The sequence below is a fragment of the Brachypodium distachyon genome, chromosome 3 (assembly GCF_000005505.3).
Source record: "Brachypodium distachyon strain Bd21 chromosome 3, Brachypodium_distachyon_v3.0, whole genome shotgun sequence".
In the NCBI taxonomy this organism is placed as follows: domain Eukaryota; kingdom Viridiplantae; phylum Streptophyta; class Magnoliopsida; order Poales; family Poaceae; genus Brachypodium; species Brachypodium distachyon.
In genome coordinates, this window is record NC_016133.3 from 35,438,618 (window position 1) to 35,464,521 (window position 25,904).

Here is a 25,904-nt window from a genome sequence, read left to right on the forward strand (position 1 = left end):
CTCTGTTCTCGGTGAAGAAGAAAGATCCGAACGCCCGCGTGGGGCTCTACTATGACCGCGCCTACGCCGAGTCAAAGGGCGAGCAGCTTGACGGTGTTGATGTCGGGGAAGAGATAGATCGAAGGCTCATCACGGCACTGAGGACCTATTCCGAGTCGGGGACGGGATCGATCCAGAGCAGCCGCCGCGTCCAGCCGGGAGTTCGACTCCGACCCCAACTCCGACCCCAACTCCTCCTCAACCACACCTGCATATAATGCCCGCCCGGCCGCTCCAATCCCTCCTCAAACTCAAACTCAATCCATCCAACCATGGCCATCAAGAAGAGGCAAACCAAGAAACCGTCCTCCGCCAGTGGCATCAGCAGCTCCGTGGTGCAGGCCATGGCGGAAATGTCGCCCGCCGCCGCCAACCCTCTCCAGCCTGTCCAGCTTCCCCCGGGCGTCTACTTCTCCCCGACGCGGAACGAGAGCGTGGGGATCCTCAACCGCTGGATCGCCGGCGAGCCGCTCCACGACACCCACGGCTTCGTCTTCCACGACAACGTCTACGGGGCCAGCCCCGACGAGCTACGTGCGAGGTACCCGCCGTCCAGCATCCGGGGTCGGGTCCGCTCGTGGTGGTTCCTCAGCGAGACCAAGTTCCAGTCCAGGAAGAACCCCGGCGCCGGCGCCAGGCGCGCCGACCGCCGCGTGGCCACGGGCGGGTACTGGCGGATGGACCAGAGCCGCATGGAGCTCGCCGCCGTCGACGGGGTCAAGAAGACCTTGAAGTTCTACGTCGGCCCAGGGAAGAAGGCGTCCAAGACGCCCTGGCTCATGGAGGAATTCACCAGCGCGCTCGACGACGGGACGGGGAAGAGCGGCGCGCCCGCGCTCTACCGGCTCTACCTCACCCCGAACGCCACCAACGACGAGCTCAGGGAGATCTTCGGCGAGGACGGCGTGCGCTACGGACCCGACGGCCAGAAGAAGCCGGCGCGGGCTCTGGTCCCGCCCGACTGGTTCGACTCCGTCGCCGCCCTGCTGCCGCCGGGGCGCGTCCGGCGTCCTCTCGACCACCAACCTCAGGGCCAGGGCGCGCCGCCGCCGGGTCTTATGAATTACCACGGCCTGCACTTGGGGCCCGCGCCGCCGGGGAACGTTGTTGGTCTGTACGATCAGGTCTGGGAGGCGCCGCCTCCGCCTCCACCTGCGTATTCGCCGGGCATACTCGATGAGACGATGCCGGTGAACGGTCTTGGTCAGTACGACGAGCAGCAGGGCCAGTTTTTCTCACAGACCGCGCCACCTCCACCTCCGCCTCCGCCTGCGTCGCCCGGACTGTCCGCTGAGATGCCGGTGGACGATCTGAGCATGCCCTTCGACGAGTTCTTGCAGTGGATCAACGAGAATCCGGTGTAGTCGGAGGCAGCGGATCCGTCGTGGGGGTCTCTGGGGAACATTGTCGATGATTTCGTGAGATTCCAGCAGGATGGTTGATTTACTACGACCGCTTCGACTGAGATGGAGAATTCGGGGACGGCCTGCTTGAGATGAATATCTGAGTAGTACACTGTAGCTTGTATGTTCTTGCATGTAGTAGCCATTGGATAGCTCTTAGTTTTATTGCAGTTAGCTTAACTATTCATTACAGTGCTTTAGCATGCAATTTGTTGGAGTTATCCTGTGATAGTTTACGAGGTTGTTTGTACGACATCAAAATGGTTATTTTAATACCCAGATGAAATGCATTCACGGTCTTTCAATATGCATTGACTTTGGTCCTGCCGTACTCAAAATTCGTGTTTAGCCCTCTTTAGATTTCTGATGAAAGGGTCAACTAGAGGTCCTTACGGTAGTTCCAACTGTTTTCATGGCCTGTTGACTCTGCCTATGTGGCATCTAGTCAGCATGGCCCACATGTAAGCCACCCGAGCACATGCAGTAGCATTGATGTGGCGATCCGGGTGCAGGTGATCTGAAGCGCTCAGGTTCGCGACAACAGCGCTGAAGAAAAAGGAAAAGTACCTGCTGCTCGCCGGAAACGAAGGGATTGTGGCGAACAAAGAGACGCAAAGACACTATGGAACAACCGAGCACACTAATTGTACCATACCCACATATCTCTTCTGTTAACCACGCTCAAGGGCAACACTCTTACACAGGTAGCAATGTCAAGGAAATACTCAGGCTCTTTGTGCTGTAAGGTTTCCATACTGTTCCTGACAGAAGAACACAGTCCGATGTTCTATCAGTATTGACAGTATATATAGAGAGAGCTAAATGGCGCGATGACTCGAGCCCAATTTCAGTTCCCATGCTATCTCTCTCCTACAGAGGCACGACCTCCACATCATCATGCTCAGTCTTTGGTTCCCCGTGCTCCGATGTGGAAGCCTGGTTCTCAACCGCGCTCATCTCCTGCACTGCTGGTGGGTTGACGATCGTCATTGGAACAACACTGCTGTCTGCGAGGCGACCTCTCCTTTCACGATGCTCCTGGCAGTTTGCGCACCAGTGCAAGCAGCAGTGGACAAGGCAAGGGTCACATGGAGAGTTCTGGAGGAAGCAGAGCAAGAAGTCATGGTTAAAGAAATTTCATGATATAGTGCACGAAAATAGAAATCCGGCCCCTGCCTATCAAGGATAGAGACTTTTCGGGAAGCACTGGTTACCATGAAAAGGTGATACCAACACTACTGAGTAATATTCATTAAAAAAAGTGAACAGAATAATAAAAAAGGAAGTGCAAGGAATCCCCATGGTCACGAAGATCAGCAAAGCAAAACGTCCAGCAATTAAATGACATGATCAGCTCCTGTATTAGAACTGCTGGCCTGAGAGAAGGCAGTCTCTCTCACCGGTGGACAATGCCAAACAACAAAATCAGGACAGTGACAGATAGTTTGTTGAATGACAGAGCTCTCTCACTCAAATTACATAATATTCCTCTTTGTGAGGATATACAGGGATGAATACAGTTGTTAGTTGATGTTCTCCTGAATGCGGTTAATCATATGGCATAAAAGAAGGGAACAGCAGAAGAGTAGAAGAAGTACCTTGAGATGATACTTCTTCTGAAGTTGTTGACGAAAAATACCGTTATAGGTAGAACATAACCACCAACTAAACATCAGGCCTTCACCAATCAGGACTGATGCTCCTGGGTCAACAGCATGGAATATAGCCGTAAGGATCGCCAGTGCAATGCCACCTTCAACACAGACAGCATGGCAAGTGCAAGGTGTTGTCCATGGGATATCTTCTCTAAGAGCCTGAACATTTCGTCCAAACAACACACAGGGGCAGAATAGACCAGTCCAGCCTAAAAAAGTAAGAAGATCAGGCATGAGCTTCAGAAGTATCTCAGAATATAGCAGTAATACATAGGAAAACTCAGTCGAAATGAAGCATAAAGCTACTGAAAGCAAGATGTACATGTTGAAATAAGCAGAAATGTAGGCCCCATGAGAAATTAACAATAGGCTAAGGCCTAAGACTCTAAGAGGGGTATGCTCAGTACAAACTTCCCAAATTGGTGCTTAAAATCAGGAACTTGGGTAAAGCTGGAGATGGTCCTTCTTGCAGTTAGATTTAGCTACTTTATATTCAAGTTCAGGATGACAACATAAGCAACAAAGGAGCATATCAAAAGATACATCACTAAGAATCAAGAAATCCAACCTATGTATAAAACAACACAATGCCATTAGCTACAGAACAATGACGTTGCTTAAGCATTCGGCCATGCACATTGTCATTTATGCCCACAGGCCCGTATAGCAGCAGGGACAAAGTGGGCAACCACACAGGGCACCCAAAAAATTGGAGCCCCCAAATCTTACTTAATTAGTACTAATCATATACTCCCCGTGAATAGAGGGCCCAAGATGAGCAGGGAGAAAAAGGAAGAAAGAAACCCACGATAGGTGTCTAATTCTGGTCAGCCCTGTAGGGAGAAAAAACAAAACAGACTAGCCTGGTATCAATATCAATGTGTTTTGTTTCTGATTCAATCGTTCGATTCCGCCTATCGCTTCTTCACCCAGCCGATTGCTTCATCTCCAGGATGGATAGTTTGATATGGAAAAAACAGTGCCCAGCATCCAGCCGTGACTTCTCAATCTGTCTATCGCCTGACTGGCTGAAACCTCTTCTCGACCTCTCGTCGCCGTCATTCCAGATCGCTGGACTCCACACCTCCAAGCATTTGATCTCGGATTATACATTGCATCAAGTTTTTTTTCCTTTCCTTATCATGCTAAACCAATAATTCATGTGCCAATATTTAAGTCATTAGTTTTGGTTCGGACATTTGATTTGTAAAACAGGGATGTTTTGGCAACAATAGCACTAGAAAACCGCATATATAATTGAAGATTTTATTTAAAGAAATACTAGACAGATGATGCAACAATAGCACAGGGATTTAGCACACTTAGCTTCATCTCCAGTAGAAGCTGAGGTTAGTTACTGTTTGAATATTACCTTTATTCTTTTGCATGAATATGTGATATAATACTAAGTGTTGTAATAAATAACATATATTGAGGTTGTATAATTGAATGAAAAATAAATTCAGGTTATCGGCATCCTCCAACTTTAGGGCCCCATTTTGGATTTAGCACAGTGGCCTCAGATTCCTAGGTACGGCCATGTATATCCGTTCACTGGTTTTATAGCAACTAGTGTATACATCTAGAAGAATTTCAAATTACAGATTGAAGAAGAAAGACATTACTACATCGAAATCATGGGCATGGTGCTAAAAAAGTAACCGTTACAACTCCATGTTTTTGCTTCTTTGAAATATCAATATTGCTAATTCATGATTGCGTCATCATAGAGCATTTTGCAGAGTTCCTAACAGAGCGAAAACCATAACTAACAATTTGCTGGAGAAGTGTATGAATTTTCAAATACAGATCAAAAGAAAAGGATGTCTTTTACATTCAAAACCTGGTAATATAGAAATCAAACGCTGTAACTGCTACTCTTTGTTTCTTACAAGCGGTGAAAAGTGTCTGTCCTCATTGTGTAATTTCTAATTTTGTTTTTTAATACTCCCTCTGATCCTAAATTCTTGACTCAAATTTGCCCAAATATGGATGTATCTATTCCTAAAAAACGTCTAGATACATGTAATATTTCGACAACAATTTAGGATCGGAGGGAGTAGCAATTAAGACAAATGCGGGAAAAGGGCGACCCATACATTTTGCTATAAAACAAAATTAAGAATTGCCCAATTTGGACTGTTCGATCACGAACCTCTAGGTGAAATAGCTCGCAATTGAGGTAAGGTACGCATCATGTTGCCTCCAGTTCATAATGTGGAGTTATATGCGTAGTATAAAATATAATCGATAATGGAAGGAATGAGTTGAAGACTTACTAGAAGAAGAAAATACAAGATTTTTCTATTCGTAGGTAGGGCTATCTATATATCTAGTTTTGTGCTTCAGGTGTACCAGGTTCGATAGGCTAGGTTAGCTGACACATTCTTTAGGAACTGGCCACCTATAAGCCTCGCTAGTAGTGTTCCTGACCCAGTGCCATAGTAGTGGACTCACAAGGTAAGTTCACATCAATCTATAAGCAAAATATATTTCGTTGTATTTTTTAGATAAAATTTACAAAAGAATTTCACCTTTCATTTTTAAATAATCTTAAACAAACACAAGTGAAAAAAAAGGAAAACTAAAAGCCTAAATGAAAATAGGAGGATAGGTGTTTGGGCCATCCTTGTCCAGAACATCTGCCGGTTCGCTTTTCTTCACTAGAAGGATGCCACCATGCCAGCACTCTGAGAGTCCTCTGCTCATCCCCTTTTGCTTACATTGTCATCGTTCTTACAATTCCATCTGCATGCTGCAGAACCGCTACTATCTAACCAGGAGTTCAAATCAGCAGAGTAGCATTTGAACCCTTCGGTGTGCATTGTTCATCTCCATGCAGCAAGTCCGTGCACACAGCTAGTCGAAAACAGGAGGAACGCCATGAATCCGGTATGAACGCCTTTAAGAGACTAATATGCCGCTTTGACATGCCATATATGATATATATTGGCCAATTTCTTACAAACTAATTTTCAACAGTACATGAATGGGTACCAGGCGGCCGGTGAATGGTGACATTGTGCCTGACATACTGGGCAATACAATAAACTTTTGGAAGTTTGACATGAATTGATGAATGTTGTCAGAGAGACATGATAAGTCATTCTGGAACCAAATTTGGCAAGATTTAGATAACAGTATTACAAAAAAAATGATAAAACCCAGTCCAGCTTTAGCATAACCAACTTCACGCGTCTAGGATTGTTCTTGACAGTAATAACACCAACTTGGCAACTTCAGGGTAATGGTTCAACTGATATACATGTGCATGGTCTCATAATTAAAAAAATACCCACATGTGCCCCATACGCAGGACCGGGATATAAAACTGAAGCACTCAACCACTGTCTCTTACAGTACTCTGTAACACTTTAATACCATACAAACAAACCAGTAGTTACTGATTTGTGCAGTAAGTGTGCTTAGTAGCCACAAATCCTGAGCTCACCCACAGCAGTACAATCCTATACCTGCACAGATCTACAAAAAAGTTCCTGCCACCACTGGCATCTCCAAGCATCATCGCATCTGAAGGCACAAACTGACCCTCCAATCCCTCATAACTAGCCGAATCGTGAAATTTTTGATCTATCTAGAGTGGGGAAAGTAAACAAAACTAGAAATCGACTAGGCAGTTGAAGGGGGATCGAACGGCAAGGGTTAGAAGGAAATGCACCAACGTCACTTACAACTCTCGGGGTCATCGGCGCACCCGAAGATGCCAGTGGTCCACGGCTCGTCGGCCGCCGCCCGGTGACTCTCCGGCAGCACCTGCCCGCACTCGCCGCACTTCTTCGGCTCCAGCTATACAATCAAACAGCAGAGCACATCACACAAATTAGATCGCAGACCATCGGGGATGTCCTAACCAACAATAGCAGCAACAGCAACAACAAAAAAGAAGAGGCCTGACCTGCGGGATGGAGACGGGCTGGTTGAGCTCGCCGGGGAGGATGTCGTCGCCGGGGCCGGAGCGGGTGTTCTTCTTCGTCAGCCTCACGTACCGCGACGGGTGGCTGCTGCTGCCCGCCATCGCAGTTGCCGAGCAGATCGGCGAAATCGCTCTCCTCTCGTCGCGCACTTTCCTTCGTCCTGGGGTTTTGCCGACGGAGGCGAGGGCTTCCGCGGTGGGGAGCGACGAACCGGTGCGAGTGGTCTGGTCTCTGGTGGTCTCGATCTGGTTCGTGACCGTGCGCCTCCGACCCGACCACCGACCGCCCTGTCGGGGTTGGGTTCGACCCACTCCCAAGGAGGAAAAGGTTCATCCAGGAGGGAAATGTGAAATGTAACAAATCTTTTAAGTCCTGTTTTCTCATTAAAAATAATCCCTTTCTTAACAGGGATGAGAAGTAAAGTGGACAGTACTCAATGTGAGAACTCAGGCCTGTCTTTCTTTTAACACTTGTCTCATTTCATTTACTGAGCACAAAGAGGGAAAAAGCCTTATATATTGCTTGGCATATGTAAATTCGGCCAAAAAAAAATTCTTTGCATTCGTACGACCAAAACAGTTGGACAAATTATATCTACGACAAGAGATCACACATTACCTATGGACCTGGGTATGATCCTGAACTAAATGTTAAGCACGAGCTCTTTAATTGCCAGGTAGTAGGAGTAATAATTAATCAGAGATTTGACAAGCTGACCTATACACGACGATGATCTAGGAGATGGAAATTCTAAGCATGCAGCAAACTCATGCATACGCATGGCAGCCTGACCAGCCTCCCTACAGCCGGCACCTTTCTACTGCACTACTATATGTTGGCTTGCTACGAACGGAACCAGCCCAGGTCGAGCCGGCCGGGGTCGTATCCCGCGGCGGCCTGCGCCGGCTGCTGTTGAGACGGCGGCGGCGGCGGCGCGCTCCCCTGCAGATGGTCGACGTCGCCGGCATCGGGCACCTTGGCGAAGCGGCCTTTGACGCGCGGGCGCATCTCGGCGTAGGCCTTGCGGGACGCGTACCGGATCTGCTTCTCGTACCGCCGCCGCTTCCGCTTCTCCTTGTACCGCATCAGCTTCGCCTCCCGCTGCTCCGCCGGCGCCGCCGCGGCCACGTCGTCGCCGACCGAGTACGCACCGCCGCCGTTGGCGAACGCAGTTGACGGCGCCACCGCGTCGTCGTTCGGGTCGATGACGACGGAGCTCGCCGCCGTGGCGTCCGTGAATGTCAGCGTTTCTCTCCCGCAGAAGGGCATCTGAAAATTAATGGCTTTCAGGAATAATTTGAAAATATTCGACTTATGTAAAAAAAAATACTGACGAGTGTATATGTGCATGTACGTGTGTATGGTTATGCTAACGAGCATAAACAAATTAAATGATTCTTTCGTTGCAATTGATTGGGACTCATTGTGATTTGTCCGTGGTAGATAATCAGAGTCTGGCTATCTAAAACCGATAATTATAATCTCAAGCTTGCATTTGGTGTGATAGGCCACATTGTAATGAGAATTGTCTCCTACATATATGTAAACAATAGTAGACAATTCTTAACTTCAGAAGAAAAATATCACCATTCGTGATTGTTCATGTAAAGTAGAAAAGTCAATGACGGATACATATCTGTGATATACTTCTAGTTGCCTCTTTTCATCTATATATTGGAGATGGCAGCTCAGGATTTATTCACCTTTTATTCAGATAGTGTGTTAACAGTAAATTATGTGATGCATGTTTCGTATCGGGTTTTCTTACGTGCTCACTATTTTTGTATTTATTTTTCCGATAATAGGGAGTTGGAGCATACCGTTTTTGTATTGACTTGACACACTTTTTAGCAATGGTGATGGAAACACCGGGGTTTAAACTATTTTTGAAGGAAAAAAACCCATAGTTGCCGGAGAAAGAAGACAAGACAAAGTATTCCTGTAGAACTTAAATGATGCACTGCTCGTCCGCTCGTGAACTAATTAGATCCTAAAAAGAACTAACTGGGAGAATTTGAGTTCTAATCGATCGGTCATTAAGAATCTGCGACATACACATCACTAATTAGTCAATCTGTACACATGCACACCAATGAGTTTTTTTCAAGGGGTCAAGGGTGGAGAACCGAACCACTCACGATTGCGGCGCCGGACGTCACGGGGTTGCCGGCGGCGAGCCCCAGCCCGGCCGCGTCGACGTGAACGCCGCTTCGGGCGAGCGGCATCTGCACGGGCACGGGCACGTCGAACGTGAGGCCGTGGCCGGGCTGCACGTACTCGGCGTAGGCGTCGAACGCCAGGCGGCGGCGCCGCTGCAGCTCGGTGGCCGGCGGCGGGCGGTCCTCGCCGCCGACGGGCGCGTGGTCGTTGAACAGCCACGCCACGCTCATCTCGTGGTCCTCCTCCTCCTGCCCGAAGAACTGGAACTCCTGCAGCCCCACCGCCGCCGCCCCCGCCCCCGCCGGCGAAGGCGACGGCTCCTCCTCCGCCACCGCCGCCTGGACGAACATCCCGCCGGTGCCCGGGAACCCGCCGCCGCAGTTCAGGTCCGCCGCCACCCCGCACCGCAGCCCGCGGCCGCGCTGCAGCAGGCACGCGCACTCCTCCAAGCCGCCGCCGCACACGCGGCACGACGCCGCCGACATGGACGGCGCGCGTAAGCTCCTAGCTAGCTAGCTCCCGATTGACCACTATCCCAGCTCCTGCTAGCTCCTCGTACGTGTGGCGCGGGCGCTCCTGTAGCTCCGCTCCACTCGTTGGCTAGCTAGCTTCTGTCAGCTCACCCCACTGCGACGACTGATAAGCTAGGTAGCTATAGCTCGAGTGTGTGAATCTCGGGGAGGGGAGGAAAAGGAAAGAGTTTGTGTGGAGGGGAGGAGGCGATCGATCGATGAGCTAACTAAGCTTGCTAGGGCAGGGGGCGGGAGGGGAATAAGTATGGGTGGGTGGCGAATGAGAGGGGAGGAAGAGATATGAGCGATGGGAGCGCTCATTACGTGGAGGATCCGGAGCCACCTTTCTTCCCAGATCACTTGGCCCCTCCCCATTGGCTACTGCCTGGGCTGCAGATCTCCAAGGATCCTCTGTGGACAGGTCCGTGTTTCTCCCTCCTTGCTTCATGCAAAGAGTCTCGAGCCTGGACGTGGTTTTTAAGTTTGGATGTGATTCCTCAGCCATTGACGTGGTTTGTGCTTTAAGTCGATTCCTCAACTTGGAGCCTCTTGATTTTTAATTAGAAATAAGTTAGATTCCAAACAAACGAATGGCATCCCAATATTAATCCAACCGATCTGATATGCCAGCTGTAAAAATCAGACGTACGAAACATAACCACACTCCTATAAAATAAGTTCACCATAGCACAATTCAGCTACCACAAATGTTGAACTAACACAGGATGCATGGTCGTAGCGTATCGGCCTCTGTTACAACAAAAACTTAGACTCTCGCCATTATAACTCAAACCATATTAACACTTTCTAGCAAACGTAGAATGCACCCATCCTACGGAAAAAAGCGATACTAAAAGGCATAACTTATGCACTTTAGTAAACAGATCCGTGGCTTAGTGGTAGAACTTGCAGTTGCACATGGTTCACATGGTTTTTTTTCCATTTATTTTTTCCTTGGGGACCAGACTTGATGCATGATGGAGGAGTGCATGCACTGCTTTGGGTACCGAGATTTAAATCATGCTACTTATATTTAAAGGCTGTGTGCATCAAAGGTCAAGAGAAGTGTAATTCTCTAAAAAAATTAATGACTGTGACTTCACTCGAGACCAGGGATCCATCCTATTTTCTGAAAGAAAAATTAATACAGTTTGTAGTTGTTAGAATGCATGTGTTTTTAAGTAACCGTAACTTTTATCCATCATGGGGCCACTTTTATGAGCAACTAAATTCTCTTATACAAAGATATACTACTAGTTAAAGTTTTCAAGTAGCTAGGGGACAAACATTTGAACAGTTTTCTTTAACCGACATTTGAACAATTATTTTTACTCAACATCTGATGCTTTTTTTTTAGAAACAATAACATCTGATACTGTACGTGCTAGCTAGTAGCCCGGCCCAGGAAGTCGTTTTCTCTGAACGTTCTACAGGTTAAAAGGCGTGAAACGGGTCCATGTCATCCACTCATGGCGAAAAGGCTTGGCCACAGGAGATCCACGTTTGACTGCAAAAGGATATCGCGATGGAGCCGGGTTTAATGTGTGTGATCGGCATTCTTCGAGGACAAGCACCTTCTTTTCAAAAAAAGAAAAGAAAAGAAAAAATAGAAAGGGAAAGAAAGACAAACAATCTGCTGCAGGGAAGCAGACACTGTCCCTGCCTGGGCCTGCACGTACGGCTGCACTACACTGTTCAATGAAACACTGTTGGTTACTAAATGCATGGACATACGAAATCCGTCAGAACCTAATTAATTTGCGTTTTCTCTAAAAAAAACCTAATCTCTTCCGATAAAAAAGTGAAGTTTGATTGTGCAAGCCATCCTCGCTGCTTAGCTTAAAATTTAAGAAACCTGGCCCTCACACTGGGGAAATGCAGTGAGATCTACAGAGGAACGAGGATATGTACGTTACTGCTTAATTTGTCACTTTAGCCTACCTACCTAGTCATTGAAATAGTTTAATTAATCGTGTGGCCGAGAAGTGTTGAGTACTTACTGTAGTGATAATAATTAAGACAAGGACCGCTGGTTATACGTACATTCCAAACGGACGCGCTAGAACGTGTGAGCCACACGGGCTAGCTAGAATTAACGAGCATATGTGGCTGTAGTTTGGTCAATACGTGTACATCATGGGTAAACATCGATCCATCGTTAGTGCTAAAGACGGGAGTAACAAAAACTAGCACATTTTTTTCCCTGACCCGGAAATATGTAGTCAAAACAAAGGGCGAATCGTTACAACTTTTTTTAACCGAAAAAGCAAATTACTCGTCATTAGGTAAGTAATCTCTCCGATTCATATTAGTTGTCGAAATATTACATGTATCCAGACGTTTTTTATGCATAAATATATTCACATTTAGACAAATTTAAGACAATTAATATAGATCGAGAGAGCATGTAATTTGTAATTTCTATGTAAATTTTATATTCTAGAAAAAAATACTATGTAAATTTTTGTTTGAGTGTGATCAGATCAAGTGAGTACTAGTACATGCACAGGCACGCATGTGTCCATGACTCCATGCATGTACTAGGCGGCGCAGCACTGTGGCTACCAAGATCAGTGGGAATCGGCGACGAACTGCGACGCGAGTGGCTAAGATCCCTCCGCGTTAACGTCGGGTGCCACCAGCAGCGACTTCACGGCTAGCTAAGCTAGCTAGCGGCTGCGCGGGGATCCCGTGTGTGTGGCGAGGAGCTAAGCCAGGGGGCCGGAAGTTAATTACGGCGTATATATGCAATTTGCTTGACCCAGCTGGCCGGACCCCGGACGGCCGACGGCCTTTTGTTTTCCGAGACGGCGATCGATGGCGCGGGGAAAGCGAGCGCGCGACGAGCAGAGCGTGTGGACGGGACGCGATCGAGGGTAGGACTAATTCGAGGCCGGGCGGCGCCGCCTTCCCACGCGGAGACGGTGCCCGGCCGGCCGGCCTGTGCGCTCACGCCACGTACCGCGCGCGCCGCCATCTGCCGGCCGGTGACAGGGCATATGTTATACGGATACGGAGTATGACCGCGATCGTCCATGCATATGTACGCGTCGACCTTGCTAGCTCGAGTAGTGTTTATGCGGTATATATGTAGGTACGATTCTAAGGTATATATAGATTCCATTTGCCAATCATAGTGTAGCGCATATGCTGTTAAGTTGTTCTTGGCGGCACATCTTATGCTTTCTGTAGTGGTGCGCCGATTGACCAGCCGACGTGGTAGTACTGCCAGTCGGAATTAGATTGCGTACGTTATTGAGGCTGTACGTTCAGCTGGTGTGGGTTGCCATGGCAACTTTATTGCTACCATATAATGTAGCATTGCGAATTTGCTGAATTTTTGAAATAACGACAGATACGAAAACATGTGTCTCGAAAACTCAGAGTTCAATATTTTGGTGAAGTTTCATCGATATAATATCAGAATTTCCTAAACTTTGGTCATTTTGGCAAGTACCAAAATCTTTTTGTATTAAAAAAACCCACTTGTATTGTAATTTTGACGAACTTTTTTTGAACAAATAATTTTGACTAAATTTAAACTTCTGGAGTTGTATCTGCGGCATTCCTAGATGACAATTAAATATTAAATTCTGATAAAATGCTATCATTCAGCTGACTTTACTCTATAAAGTGCTGCAAAAAAAGTGTGAAAGGAACAAAAGATAATAGTTAATCAAACGGTAAAACAAACAAAAGTTGATTTGAGCAAGCATAATTATCACAATTCACAGCAATAAAAAAACAGCCTTGAAAGATTAACTGAAGGGTCCGCCCGCGGCGAAGTCGCCGTAGGCCATGTGCTGACACTGCGAGCAAGTACGCGCGACGGCGACGGCGCGCTCCGCCTGCGCCACTCGCCCACTCGCGCGCCGGCCGCTGCTACGTACGGTAGCATGGCCTGTGATCCTCGTTGGAAGCGGTCGAGAATCGGGATCACGTCGCCGACACGACGTCATGCACCGTCCTACCTGCGTGTTTATATCTTGTGGCGGCAGAGGATTGCCTCGTACGTGCTGTCTGGCTCTCCTCCATTCGATTCAGATCGATGCTGACATCCACGACGGCGGAAAACATCGTCGTACCCCTCCTGATCGGTACGGAGTATATGCTAAAGCTGCCCGCTTGCCAGTTGCAACCATGCTTGCTCCGGCGACCGCGGGGATTTCCACACGGTTAGTTTCCTTTTTCTTACTAGTATATTCATATTATTTTTTTAGAACACAAAATTTTGTATTCATCAAGGATCAAGGAAGAGGGGATACCAGCAAACTCCGGAGGTTGAACCAACTAAACATGATGGCCTACGGATGAGACAAATAGCCAGTAGCTGCTCTAGATAGACTGTCTACTTTCATAGCTATAAAAGAAGCAAAAAAAAAGCAAAGGAACTACACCGGCCGTTAATCTCACTTACCAGGGCCACAAACGAACTGCGCCCATTCTCTTGTACTCTTCATCTGAGCATATTCACATGGGACTCTTTTTTTTTTTTCAGGCCCACACAATTCAGACCACGCAAGGCCCATCAGAACTCGAGATGCCATGCTGCAGATTCAGGATATTGTTTGTCCTAAGTACTGATGCTACTCCCCTAAAAAAAGTACTGATGCTACAGAAATATGTATGTTGTATGCACCAGTAAAAAGAAGACGTGTAGGACTCGAGAATGGATAGATTTAATCTGAATGCAAACAAATACGAATGTCGTATGAACACTCGAAAGTTCCTTTCCAGACAAACCAACACACACGCACACAATGTACAAATCTTTTTCAAAGAACGGCAATTATTCGGCGACATAGCCACCAGCCTTGGACTGCCTTCTTGGGCATTCCCGCCTTTCTGTAACACCGGCAAACAATCATCTTCTGTCTGTGTCTGACATGCAGCTTTTCTGTAAAATGTATGGTTACCAGTGTGAATTTTGAAGTCAGGGTCATCGTTACATATGCTGAGTGTGTTTCAGACGACAAGAGGGGATTTTTCTGTTGTCATACCTTCAATCAGCAACTTATCTGCTTGCACTGCCCAGATCAAAGTCCATAGTGTAATCGTACTCAATGGTGGGTATGACAGAGGCCATGAATTTTAGAAATATGAACAGGTACCTATCCAGGAGAGGAGACATGAATCAGATAACAACCAATAAGGGTGCTGGCTTTTACCACGAAATAAATCAGTAAATGGTTTACATAAAGAATATTACTTGTCAACTTCTGGTTCAACTCCTCGAGACATTAGAACGTCAATGATCTTTTTCATCACAGCAGCATGCTTGCACGGATGGACCGAAGCATGCTTTCCTGCTAAAAAGTGAGGGTGGTCTTCAATAGTCACCTGTATCAACACAAAAATGATGCTGAACCACTGAAAATGTCGGAGAAGTGTAAGGGCATGAGCAAAGCTGGATAAACTATATGCAAGCAAGGGATGGCCGTTTGAGTCTATTCAACAACAACAACAAAAAACCTTTTAAAAAAACCCTATTAAGGAAGCTCCGCAATTGGTGAAACCTTCACTGGCTTATAAACTTACTACTAAATCTTATAAACATCAACTTGAAAGTTAGGATCGAGAGAGCATAAAATGCATGACCCTGCGGTTTAAAAACTCGCGTCTGGACTCCGATCCTGAAATATTGAAAGGTGCCAAATTTTCTGGAAGGCTATATACCATGGAAGAACCTATTTTCTGAAGACACGTCCACAGCACATGTTACAAATGAATAATTAAAGAATATTTTTGAAAGCATTAATGATTCTTAGGTTATGCATAGTTTTATGCTCTATGGCACTGAATTGTTTCTCTGTCAATCATGTTCACAAAACATAAGCATGGCAACTATGAGTGTTGACTAATTGATACGGTAAAAATCTGACTCGTATGTGTATTCCACTTGACATGCCAGAAAAGGAAGGTGAATATGCAGAAAACAGAGGTAATAAAACAGGATAGTGATGTACCGTTTTGCGCGCATGGTCTTGACTGATATCTTCAAACACAAGTTCAGGCTTTAATGGCATTCTTGACTACAATAAAAACCAATTAAACAATCAAAACAAGTTTGGCTGTAACAAGTAAGAGCACAGTAACTACATCCAAGAAGCACTTGCTACGTGCACACATAGTTTACCTCATCATAACCTGTAAGCCAGACACGTGGAGTTTGGTAGTACTTGTCATATCTGCAACAGAAGGAACTATTCACATACTTCCCAGTTAAAGCATGAAAGACTCCAACACTCGGACAAATCAACGGAACTAAGTGGACCATCTAGTTACCCACAAGCAACAGTGGCAAGCCTTCAACCCCCGACAGCATATAGTTCATTACAGAACTTTTCACTCAGAAATATTTCGCAAATCAGATGTGTATCATGCCACCCATAACTCACCATGCACCAAGCAGGAAGACTTTAAACGAACACATAGGTACCAGATATGTATAGCTACTACTAGGGTTAATATGAAACTACACACCAGTCAGACAACTAGATACTATCACTACCCTATTGAACAAAACGGATAAATCAAAACATGGAAATTAGATAAAAAGAGCTTACGTGATGCTGACATCATATGTTCTAGTACGAAGGATGTTGTCATCTTCAGGTTCTTCTGTGACAAAATACGAGGGCTGAGTGCTTGCCTGAAATGAGATGAGAAAGGCAAAAGGCCGGAATCAGTAATGATTTTGAACTTTGTCAGCCTGTCTCGGGTATGTCAATGATGGGTTCATGGTCTCACTATCGAATCATCTCCTGTGTCTTCATAGGTGTCCATGTCAGGTATGTCCTCCTCCTCATCCTGCTTCTCACCGGCACCAAAGTACGAGGGGATGGATTTTATCTCTTCAGCTTTTCCAATATCCAATGTATCCATAGATGGTATGTCTTCTTCCTCTTTTGCCTTTGATGCTAAACATTACCAACAAAAACATTAAATAAGATTTAGCACATGCAACCCATAGTGTTAAACAAAGCAGCATTGAGAGATCAACCTTGCACTCCATGGGTTGCAAGCCAGCCTTCGCCATCCTCGTCATCATCGAGAACTACCTCCGCTCCCTCTGCATCATACTCTTCCTCTAACGACACAGCCCGTCTTAGGCAAGGGACTGCAGAGAAGCCAAATTTAGCAGCTCACTTGCAGGAATAAGAATCCTCTAATAAGGCAAGAACTCTTGTGCCTATTATAGCTCTCTCGTTTACATTCTGATCAGTCAATTGTGTTCGATTACTCCATAAATATGTCTAAACTAACATGCATGTTGCGGTTGTAGCCTAATACCACCATCAACACATGGAAGCAACAACCAATTCTATCATCGGATACATCCACCAAAGTGAAATTGACAGGGAAACATGGATCACATCCTGACGCAATTCAATTCGGTGGCAGCATACCGTTCCTGGTGACGAGGAATTGCTTATCGGGGGGCAGATACGGTTTCTTCTTGCTCGGATCGCCCGCCTCCCTGCACACACAACACAGGCACCAACCCACCAGATCAATCAGACGCCACCGCACCCAACCAGAAAACCCCCAAATCCCCCCGGACGGCGACGTACCAGGACCAGGTGGGGCACTTGGAGACGAGGTTGTCGCCGGCGAGGGTGAACTCGGCGACGGAGAGGACGCCCTTTTCGAGGAACGCCGACACGGTGCGCGGGCCCGTGACCCGCTCCACCGTCCCCTTGTAGAGCTCGTAAACCTTCTGCTTCACCTGCATCCTGTCGCTTCCCCTCTCTGCGCTGCTTCCTCTCGACGGGGACGTAGGAGCCAAGGGGGAAGCCTGGGAGAGAAGAGGAGGTGGACGACGAGGAGGAGTTTGGTTTGCCCCGAGCGGAAGGCACCGGCGAGGAGTAGCAGGGCGGAGACGTCTCCGGTTTTCTAGCAGTACGCCACCGGAGTCGGAACACGCACATAGTTGGACTCCTAGTCCTCTTTGGAACGGCTGGGTTGGGCCCAGCCCAGCCTTTCATTGGGCCATGTCCAGGAAGAGGAGATTTCTAGTTAATCCACTGTTTTCTATTCCCCTTTTTTTTTTTGAGAGAATACGGCACTTCATTGATTACGAAACATCGTTACATAGAGAGTTTCCCGGATACAGCAGCGCCGTATTGCGCCGGGTGAGATTCCGCCGGAGATAATCGACGCGGCCGGGCTCGCAGCGGCCGTCCTCGCCCCATGCACGCGAGGGAAGCTGCGGCGGCGGTCTCGTCGGTAGCGGGCTTTCCTTTGCGGCGCGGACAGCCCGCGCTCCTTCTTTACCGACGTACACCTGTGGCTCCTCTTCCGCCTGTTCGTTGCCAGCTCCCCCAACTCGCCGCTGTGCTTCGACGATCTCACCGCCAGCGACGCGGCCTTTCTTGAACTCCTCTCCCTCGCCGGGCCGCTCCTCGCAGCCGTCTCCGCCGCGGATCACCGCCCCCTTCTTCTGTTCACATTCCCGCCCAAGGTGCAATGATCGGCTCGGTTGCGTGCTATCGTCAACCGCGCCCTCCTCTTATCTGGTGATCCGCCGCTCCTTGCCGACCGGGTCGGCTCTAAACTCAATCTCTGAGTGTTCGAGTAGGCAGTACAGAGTACTACCTCCTCTGGTTCTTGTAGACTCGTGCAGTTCTGGCTTGTCAGGGGTGATTTCTTGCCGCTGCCTGTGAAGACTTGCCGTGCCTATTGGTTGCCTTTCCTGTCACCTGCTCTACATTTTTGAAGATACTGCCTGCACTAGGACTTGGTGATGCAGTGAAGCTGTTGGTGTTGTATTTGGCATGTTTGGACACTTGGATGCACACAATGCGTTTGACGGAATGCTCTGAAGGAAGTAGTCATGTGACCGTCCAGCTGCTATTGGGAATCCATTGATGCAACATTGTATCGGTTTGTACAAAAGACGTTCTTGTTCAACACCTGGGGTGCAGACATAAAAGAAACGGAGACACTGCCCAGGTTTTTTCCGCATGGATGGTGTATATGGAACCATGGAAGTCCAGTAAGAGGATTTGAATAGATATTATCTGACATCTCCAGGTGGGTGAAATGTGCACAGTGTTAGTGATTGTCTGACAGAAAGAGGCAAGGGTGTAAATGTGTAATGCAGTGCATATCCTGCATGGCAGAGCTTTGTGCTGTCCAAGTATTTGTTCTGCAGACTATCGGTACAGTGATGGAGTCAGAAATTCAGCAGGAGGGGAGCGAAATTAGAGAACCAAGCTCATCTATAATTGATCTGAGTTATTAGGTAAAAAGAAAATTGGTGGGAGGGGCAAAGCATATTTTTCATAAGTTTATCCATTCTGATATCACCTGAGTGCTGCAAATGCTACGAAAGGTTAGTAAAGAATTATGCACCATATATTCCAGAATTGTATAGCTGTATGTCTAGTCAATGTTTGGATAAATGTTTTGCAACACCAAGGACCAGCTTGTGCTGAATTCGATTACATTGCTAACGCTTTAATCCTCTGTTTTTCTGGCATCATGCATTTTCAAATATCAGTGCAGCAGAACTGGCCCAAAATATGCTAACCTGACGTGGTGATCAAATTAAACTTTTTTGCTTAGTGGGGTGGGGAACTTATATTTGGAAATCTATAATTCAATTAATCTGAGCTTTTTGGTTACTTTGCTCACATTCAGGATTGAACTATATCCGTCCGTGGAATCTTGCCTTGATGCCTTTGTTTGATGCCATGCGTATTTTACTATTTTCCTGGACAATTCTGAATTTTGAAAAATGCACCAATTAGTTCTTTTTATTCAAATCACATCAGGAATGTCAAGAAAATTGGACCTTTTAGGAAATGATAATTGTTGAGATAATGGCCATTTGCGTTTTAGCTGTTGTTTGCATTCAGGTATTGGATGTTTTGAGTTCCTTGGAATTATTCAGGCTTATCTACAAAATTGTTGCTGCTTCTCATTCAAAATTTTCTGATTCCCTGTCATGCTATCTGGATCATGTGCTCAAGTGTGTGCCAACAATCTATAAGCAGCTACAGTTCAGAAGTGGAATACATTGAATACCATTAGCTGTTTCCTTCAAGAATTTCAAGTAAAGGTCTACAGAAGAACAATACTAGTATAGTTCAGCGAATTGTTTCTAATCTAACTTTGATATGCTTCGTGTGGTTTCACCATTTCAGGACTGGGAGGACAGCTTGTTAGGTCTTGATACCGATGGGCCTTAATTGCATATGCCTGGCAATTCTCTATTCTAAGGCTTTTCAGCTTTGATGAGGATGGGCTTAGAACTTGCTTCAGGTGTATATCTTACCACATGCTTGGCATTAGTAGTGTTGAACTGTATGGTCATGCTTAGTCACACCAGAGTCTGTTGCTAGAACCATAAGCACCATATGGAGCTTTAGAGCTGAAAAATCTCCACACCTTAAGTAAAAGATTGTTGGTGATCACCCATATACTTGGCAAATAACATTACTTTCTCTGTTAACTCTGTCTTTGACTATTAATTCTGCTAATTTTGATTGCCAAATAACATCAACTCGGTTCCTCTATGTTTGCTCCTGTTATTACAAATATCGCTGAATAGCGACTTATTTTTGTTCTCCATTATATCAAGTTGCTGTTGCTGAGGGCAGAGTTAGACTTAGAGATTATTTGCCAGGTGATGCTATGCGAACTATCCAGAATTTGGATATGATCAAATCTAATACAAAACAGGTATTCTACAAGCATGTTGAAATCCTGGGATCCAGGCAAAGGTACTTCAATAGGGAGATCACAATCAGCATCATGAACGTGGTGAGCTATTCGCACCTAAGCTTCCATTTCCATGCAAAAGCTCATTGGCCGATATGAAATATAGCGGTGATTGGATGATGAGGCCCATCTCAGACACTAAGTTGGCATGGCTTGCAAGGTTTCAGATCAGTTTCTCAGCTTGTCTGAATGAGACCCTTCGGCTTGACCATGCCGATGCAGATGTTATCACCATGGGCCCAACAATCATCCAGTCTGATCGAAATGAACCTAGCAGAGTTGGTGGCCCAAAGGATGCTCCCAAATTGGCACTTGTTGGTGTTTTCATATTGCTTGTGATGGTGTGATAACGGATCCTGCACTTCATGAGGATGCACAGGATTAAGATCAATCTGAGAATTTTTGCATCCAGAAACCTCCTGCCAGCTGTTATGCTGTATGTGATGTTCACTGGAGCAAAAAAATATGTTGTCTTGAGTTCGGCATCTCATCCTCCTACTGCTGATGCTTTCCAAGTAGTTGCTTAAACTGAATTTTTCCCTTAGTAGACGTGTTACATATGACTTACAGTAACTAATAGAAAAAACTTACAGAAAAATCTTTGGTGACTCTTTCAACCTTGTTGTGCTATCTGGTGCTTATTGCTGTGCTGACATCACACTGGAAGGTGTGCATGCATGTTTCTTCATGTGCTCTAGTCAGACAAAACTTTGGTGTAAGAAAATAATCTGGGGAGTTAGAATTGCATGCTGTAACAAAAGCAGAGCTTTAATAAAATCCAGATATCACATTCTCAGAGTTATTATCATGACCAATTATCATGTGTTAATTATTGTTCTGATAGAGAAGTTAATGTTCGAGCAGATCATCTTGCTCCTTTGACTGGGAATGTGCAGTCGGTCAGATGATTGTTTCACGCAACCACCTCAAGAGCGGTGTTTCCATATTATGCATGGCTGGAATCCAACTCCTGTTCTTGTATCAAGTTGAATCAAAATAGGTATCATTCTTAGCCTATGCTTGCAGAAATGTCAGGCTAAAACCGATTGTTTAATGGCAAGGTATTTTCACTCCTATTTTTACGCATGAATGATTTAAGTGAATAAATTGCTTGAAGTCGCTGCCTTTCAGAACACAGGGAAATGAACTGATTTAAGTGACTATTTTGCTTAAACTTGCCGCTTTTTAGATTTACACGGAAGAATGATCTGATTTACTGCTAGTAACTAACATCTTTAGCCCTGGATACACTCAGCGTCAAAAGAAAGAATATCATCATGTATACTCCACCCAACAACCGCCACCTTATGTGCATGAACTTTTTGTTCCATTTGATTCTGCATTTAGAATGTGCAACTCATTCCGATGGCATATTAAAAGGTTTTTTGGTTGAGGTGCACATAAATATCCAGTTGGTGTTTGGTGAAGAATGTTTTTCAGCTGCACAGAATATTCATTTTGTTTCCATGGGCGGCAATTACCTTTACATGCTAGAGTTGAACGACTTAAACAAAAGCTGACCAAAAAACAATACGATGACCAATGGAGAGGGCGCACCTAGCTACTTCTCTAACTGTGCTACGATAGGATGTTGATATCTTCATCATTCAATTAACAACTCCTTAGGTTAGGTGCTGCATTCCTTTCCTCCAACACGTCTTGAGCTGAAAACCACACATGACTACTCCCTCAAAGCCACATAAGCGAACAAAAGATCTGAATGGACCGTTGTGAATCGTTTCACTGGTAAGACACACATGCAATTATGACAGGAAAGAATCACATCCATCAGGTCATTTCTTTCCACGAATAAGCTCATCTTCAGCAACTGTTTGTACCCTGGAGGCTTCTTATCAGAGGCTTATCAATGATTTTCCTGCACTGCTTAGCAAGGACCAAGGGACACCAATAGGTGGAGAGGCATCAATCAGTATTCAAGTAAGCAAATAACGACAGTACCATGTACCCTAAAAGGCTTGTTAAGCAGTGTTCACCAAGGCGCTAGACGCCAGCCGGGCGGCAGACCATCGCCTAATCACCCATTAAGGGGGGCCGGCCGCCTTATTAAGCCCGATGGCCCAGTTGCTTTTAGCTTGCATAATATGTTTGTATGGATGCCCAATCACAGTGCCAACTGAGAAATGCTCCATTTGCAAAGCCCTTTAGGGCAAAAGTGTCTGAGTTTGTCTCCCTCTCCTCCACTCCCCTTATTCTGAGTTCCATGGACTTATTAGAGGCAAAACCAAGAAGGAATCGTATCATACAGATGCGGTTCCTCCTGCATCATCGGACCGTATCTGTCCATGAACATACATAACGTAGCATAACCTACCAAATACCTGAACCTACGCTCTGCTATGTTATGCTGCATTTGTTGCTGGCTTCACAGCACAATATTTTGCATCCCAGCTCGATTTGTTAGTTCCCCTGTCACTTTGTCCAGCACTAGTCCTGTACACATATAAAAATAACCCTGGCCTGCATGCATGATCTCCTAGTTCTCCCTTTGAAATTCTATTATTGTGCATATATAATTATATGATTGATTTGCTTTCAGAAGCCTTGGTCTTCTTTTGTCCCCTCAAAAGGAATAAAATAATGGAATGTGAAACATGCATGGTTGGTCTGTTAATTTAACCACTTTTCCTCCACTTGTCAATATGACGTAGAAATAAGCACTAGTAGCCTGTGTTGCATGCTATACCTTCACGTTGAACATATCCATGCATGATTAGACGGCTAGGTTTGTTACAATAAAGGGAGGGATTAGATGCTCATGATTAATTGCCTTCTCCCTTTACGAAAGGAGAAAAGGATGATTAAGCTTTGATTGAGCATCTTTCCTTAGGATAAAAAGCACTTGCATGCAACACGATGATTAGCTAGGATGAACAATTAAGGTCCGGGTGCCAATGGCTTGGTAGGTCACTGTTTGTACCCCCACGGTCCCACCCCCATGCATGGATCTGAAGTGAAATGGCAAGAAAAGATAACGACGGGAGGGCAATGGCAAAACACCTTGTCTCCATTGTTAATTGGAAGAACGGCTTTGGTGTTCAGAAAGATGCATGGCCAATGCCCAATGATAAATTTCAGCATCATAGGAATAAGATATGTGTAATGTGCACTCCATCGTATAATCTTTGAAGAGATTAATTTATTCCTCAAACATATGTTACTCCACGATGCATTTAATTTATTAGGCCGTGCACGTAGTCACGGAGTACAGATAGTAAGTTCACTGGTTGTTCCTCGTGTCTTGGGGTTTTCAGTCTAATTTATACATCTTTTTGCTCAAAATTTTGGGGGATTCTAGTCCAGTTTCTAATATTTGGATGTGCATAATTGAAGTTGTTGTGAAACCTTGGCATTATTGATACATTTATATATATGCTTCCAATCCGGTAGCATAAAGACTTGACAGAGTCTGCAATTAGTTGCTAGGCGCCGTACTTAGTCTTTTCAATTCTGAAAACTGCCTTTCAACAGTAGATTGTACTGAGATGTCAGCTTAATTGATACATAGGATGGTCCATACCTAGTACAGCAGCAGTTTATACTGTCAACTAACCGCCTAGTTCTACATAAAATCAATTAATAGTAGCAATCAACTAACACAAATATCTCTTTTAATTGCTGCTTAGCAACACAAAACATGTGAATATGATGCGTTGCATCATGAAGTCTGTGACTCTGTGGTGGATAATCAGAGAGAGCAACGGCCTACCAACACAATCTAACCTCCAGGTAATGACGTCTTCTTTTCAGATGAGTAGTCAACTTCTTTCTGGCTTGTGAATGCATAATTAAATTGAACACAGGCCATATGTTTCCAACTTCTCTTTTGTACGTATATCCATTGAACGGTTGTGATTTTTCTGCTGAGTTTTAGAGAGAGGAGATACATCTTACATACATGCCTGTCTCCTTATGACTATCGTGCATGTCTTCCTTTTCCAACAGTCTAGTACTTTGGCTCCATCCATAATCTTCCATTAGTTTGTTGGTTCTGTTGCATGGTAGCTAGCTAGCCTTGTTCTCTTGCACATCAATCCAACGCTGGACCAGTGGCAGCTGTTCTCTCATGATGTGCTGCTGTTCACGCAGTTGCAATTGCATGGCCGTCGTTTGCTGCATGCGTGTATAGGCATCGTACGGCTGGTAGGTACCGTAGCTTAATTGGGTGCCCTCGAGCCTAGGGAGGCTAACTATACATAAGGTAGGGTATGTGTGATGCATGTGTACATGCATGTATATATATGGTCTCTCTCTCCCTCTCCTGCGTATATATGCCCCCCCTCCTTTTTTTTAATCATCTTTTTCTTAGTAGGTACCTACTGTCACAGTTCAGGTATATATGTATACTGTATATGTCATGTCATATCATATATACAGTGGCTAGGACCGTAGACACATTTAGCATACACCGTACAATCGATAGACAAAAGGGAAGGCGCATTTCTACAAATGGACTTAACCAAGTTAACCCATCGATCCTTGTTATAGTTTTGAGTAGCATGAAGTAGCAAAAGTGTTAAATTTTGAGTAGCATGAAGTGTGTCATAACGTATAATCGATTTGATCCTTCACATTCACACCTTCACATTCACAAGGGGGCTGTGGTGAAGTCTTCTCGCATTGGGAATAGTACTACGTACTCGTCTAATCGTTGTCCTTAATTGGAAACGATTAAGACATCTGACGAGTTCTTTTTTCGCCGGTTTTTCTTACTCCGAAAATTGGCAATCACCATGACCACGACGAGAAGGAAAAAGAAGTGAAATGAAGCGACCGTAGCTATACCTGCTAAGACTGCTGGCTTGAGAGAAATAATTAGGGTTTTTTACTTATATGCCATCGGTTTCTTAGTTCTATTCGGTTTTGTCCGGGCCTTAGAACACTGCTCGCTTCTACCCTCCTCATTTGTGCAAATGCTCGCTTTTCCCATCACGGAGCACCTCCTCACGGTCAACTCAGTCAAGCCGTTAGCTGCTGACAGGTGGGACCAATGCGCGCTGCTGACTGTGCGCCGGGCCAGGCTTCGGCGAGCTTGAGTCTGGCCACCGTGACAACGGCCGTTGCAGCGTGGGGATCGGCGCGAGCACGAGGAGCACCGGGACATGGACGCAAGGATGCGCCGCTAGGATGCTCTCGGTCGGCGCGACGGACGCTAGGATACGCCGCTGTCGCGCGCTCAAGCCGCGGACACAGCACAACACAGCCATGGAAGAAAGAACCTAGTATGTTCATATATTCCAACAAGGGCTTACATTAAAGACATTAATTTTGAAAAAAAAAACGTCGATCGATCGCTCACTCGGCTTCGTCTTCAGATTCCTCCACAGGCGACGCAGGCCCCTCGACAGCCACCTCCACAGGCGCCTCCGCCTCCTCCATGTACGGGAGGCCGTGCATCTCGCCGGCGTGGGGGAACGTGGTCGTAGTGTTGGTGTACACGTTGTACAGCGTGAA

General features: G+C 45.9%; 4 protein-coding genes and 2 long non-coding RNA genes across 7 annotated transcripts; 3 read left to right on the plus strand and 3 right to left on the minus strand.

Annotated features, from left to right (window-relative positions):
- Positions 1 to 311: 311 nt before the first annotated feature.
- Positions 312 to 1,403, plus strand: LOC104584188 (NAC domain containing protein 52). The gene has a single exon (XM_010238356.3). It carries the CDS (start codon positions 312 to 314, stop codon positions 1,401 to 1,403), a length of 1,092 nt encoding a protein of 363 aa, XP_010236658.3.
- Positions 1,404 to 2,065: 662 nt separating this feature from the next.
- LOC100846429 (cell number regulator 6) lies at positions 2,066 to 7,284 on the minus strand. Its single transcript, XM_003574282.4, has 4 exons — positions 7,014 to 7,284; positions 6,790 to 6,904; positions 3,041 to 3,306; positions 2,066 to 2,540 (listed from the first exon to the last, which is right to left on the minus strand). Exons 1-4 carry the CDS (start codon positions 7,131 to 7,133, stop codon positions 2,313 to 2,315), a joined length of 729 nt encoding a protein of 242 aa, XP_003574330.1. The 5' UTR covers positions 7,134 to 7,284; the 3' UTR covers positions 2,066 to 2,312.
- A 244-nt stretch (positions 7,285 to 7,528) lies between these two features.
- On the minus strand, positions 7,529 to 10,001 carry LOC100846737 (transcription factor GHD7). The gene is made up of 2 exons (XM_003574283.3): positions 9,171 to 10,001; positions 7,529 to 8,301 (listed from the first exon to the last, which is right to left on the minus strand). Exons 1-2 carry the CDS (start codon positions 9,675 to 9,677, stop codon positions 7,876 to 7,878), a joined length of 933 nt encoding a protein of 310 aa, XP_003574331.1. The 5' UTR covers positions 9,678 to 10,001; the 3' UTR covers positions 7,529 to 7,875.
- Positions 10,002 to 12,332: 2,331 nt separating this feature from the next.
- On the plus strand, positions 12,333 to 14,446 carry LOC112271615. Its single transcript, XR_002964910.1, has 2 exons — positions 12,333 to 13,879; positions 14,203 to 14,446. It is a non-coding gene; the product is annotated as an uncharacterized LOC112271615 (long non-coding RNA).
- Positions 14,360 to 17,596, minus strand: LOC100820929 (autophagy-related protein 3). The gene is made up of 10 exons (XM_003574284.4): positions 17,279 to 17,596; positions 17,114 to 17,184; positions 16,708 to 16,824; positions 16,455 to 16,624; positions 16,271 to 16,356; positions 15,841 to 15,892; positions 15,671 to 15,736; positions 14,914 to 15,044; positions 14,705 to 14,815; positions 14,360 to 14,601 (listed from the first exon to the last, which is right to left on the minus strand). The coding sequence occupies exons 1-9, from the start codon at positions 17,437 to 17,439 to the stop codon at positions 14,719 to 14,721; spliced, it is 951 nt and encodes a 316-aa protein (XP_003574332.1). The 5' UTR covers positions 17,440 to 17,596; the 3' UTR covers positions 14,360 to 14,601; positions 14,705 to 14,718.
- A 129-nt stretch (positions 17,597 to 17,725) lies between these two features.
- Positions 17,726 to 21,288, plus strand: LOC104583696. Of its 2 annotated transcripts, none has more exons than XR_002964909.1 (3): positions 17,726 to 19,764; positions 19,856 to 19,973; positions 20,338 to 21,288. It is a non-coding gene; the product is annotated as an uncharacterized LOC104583696 (long non-coding RNA). The 2 variants fall into 2 exon arrangements; XR_731614.3 differs by having other exon boundaries at positions 20,394 to 21,288.
- The last annotated feature ends 4,616 nt before the right edge of the window (positions 21,289 to 25,904 follow it).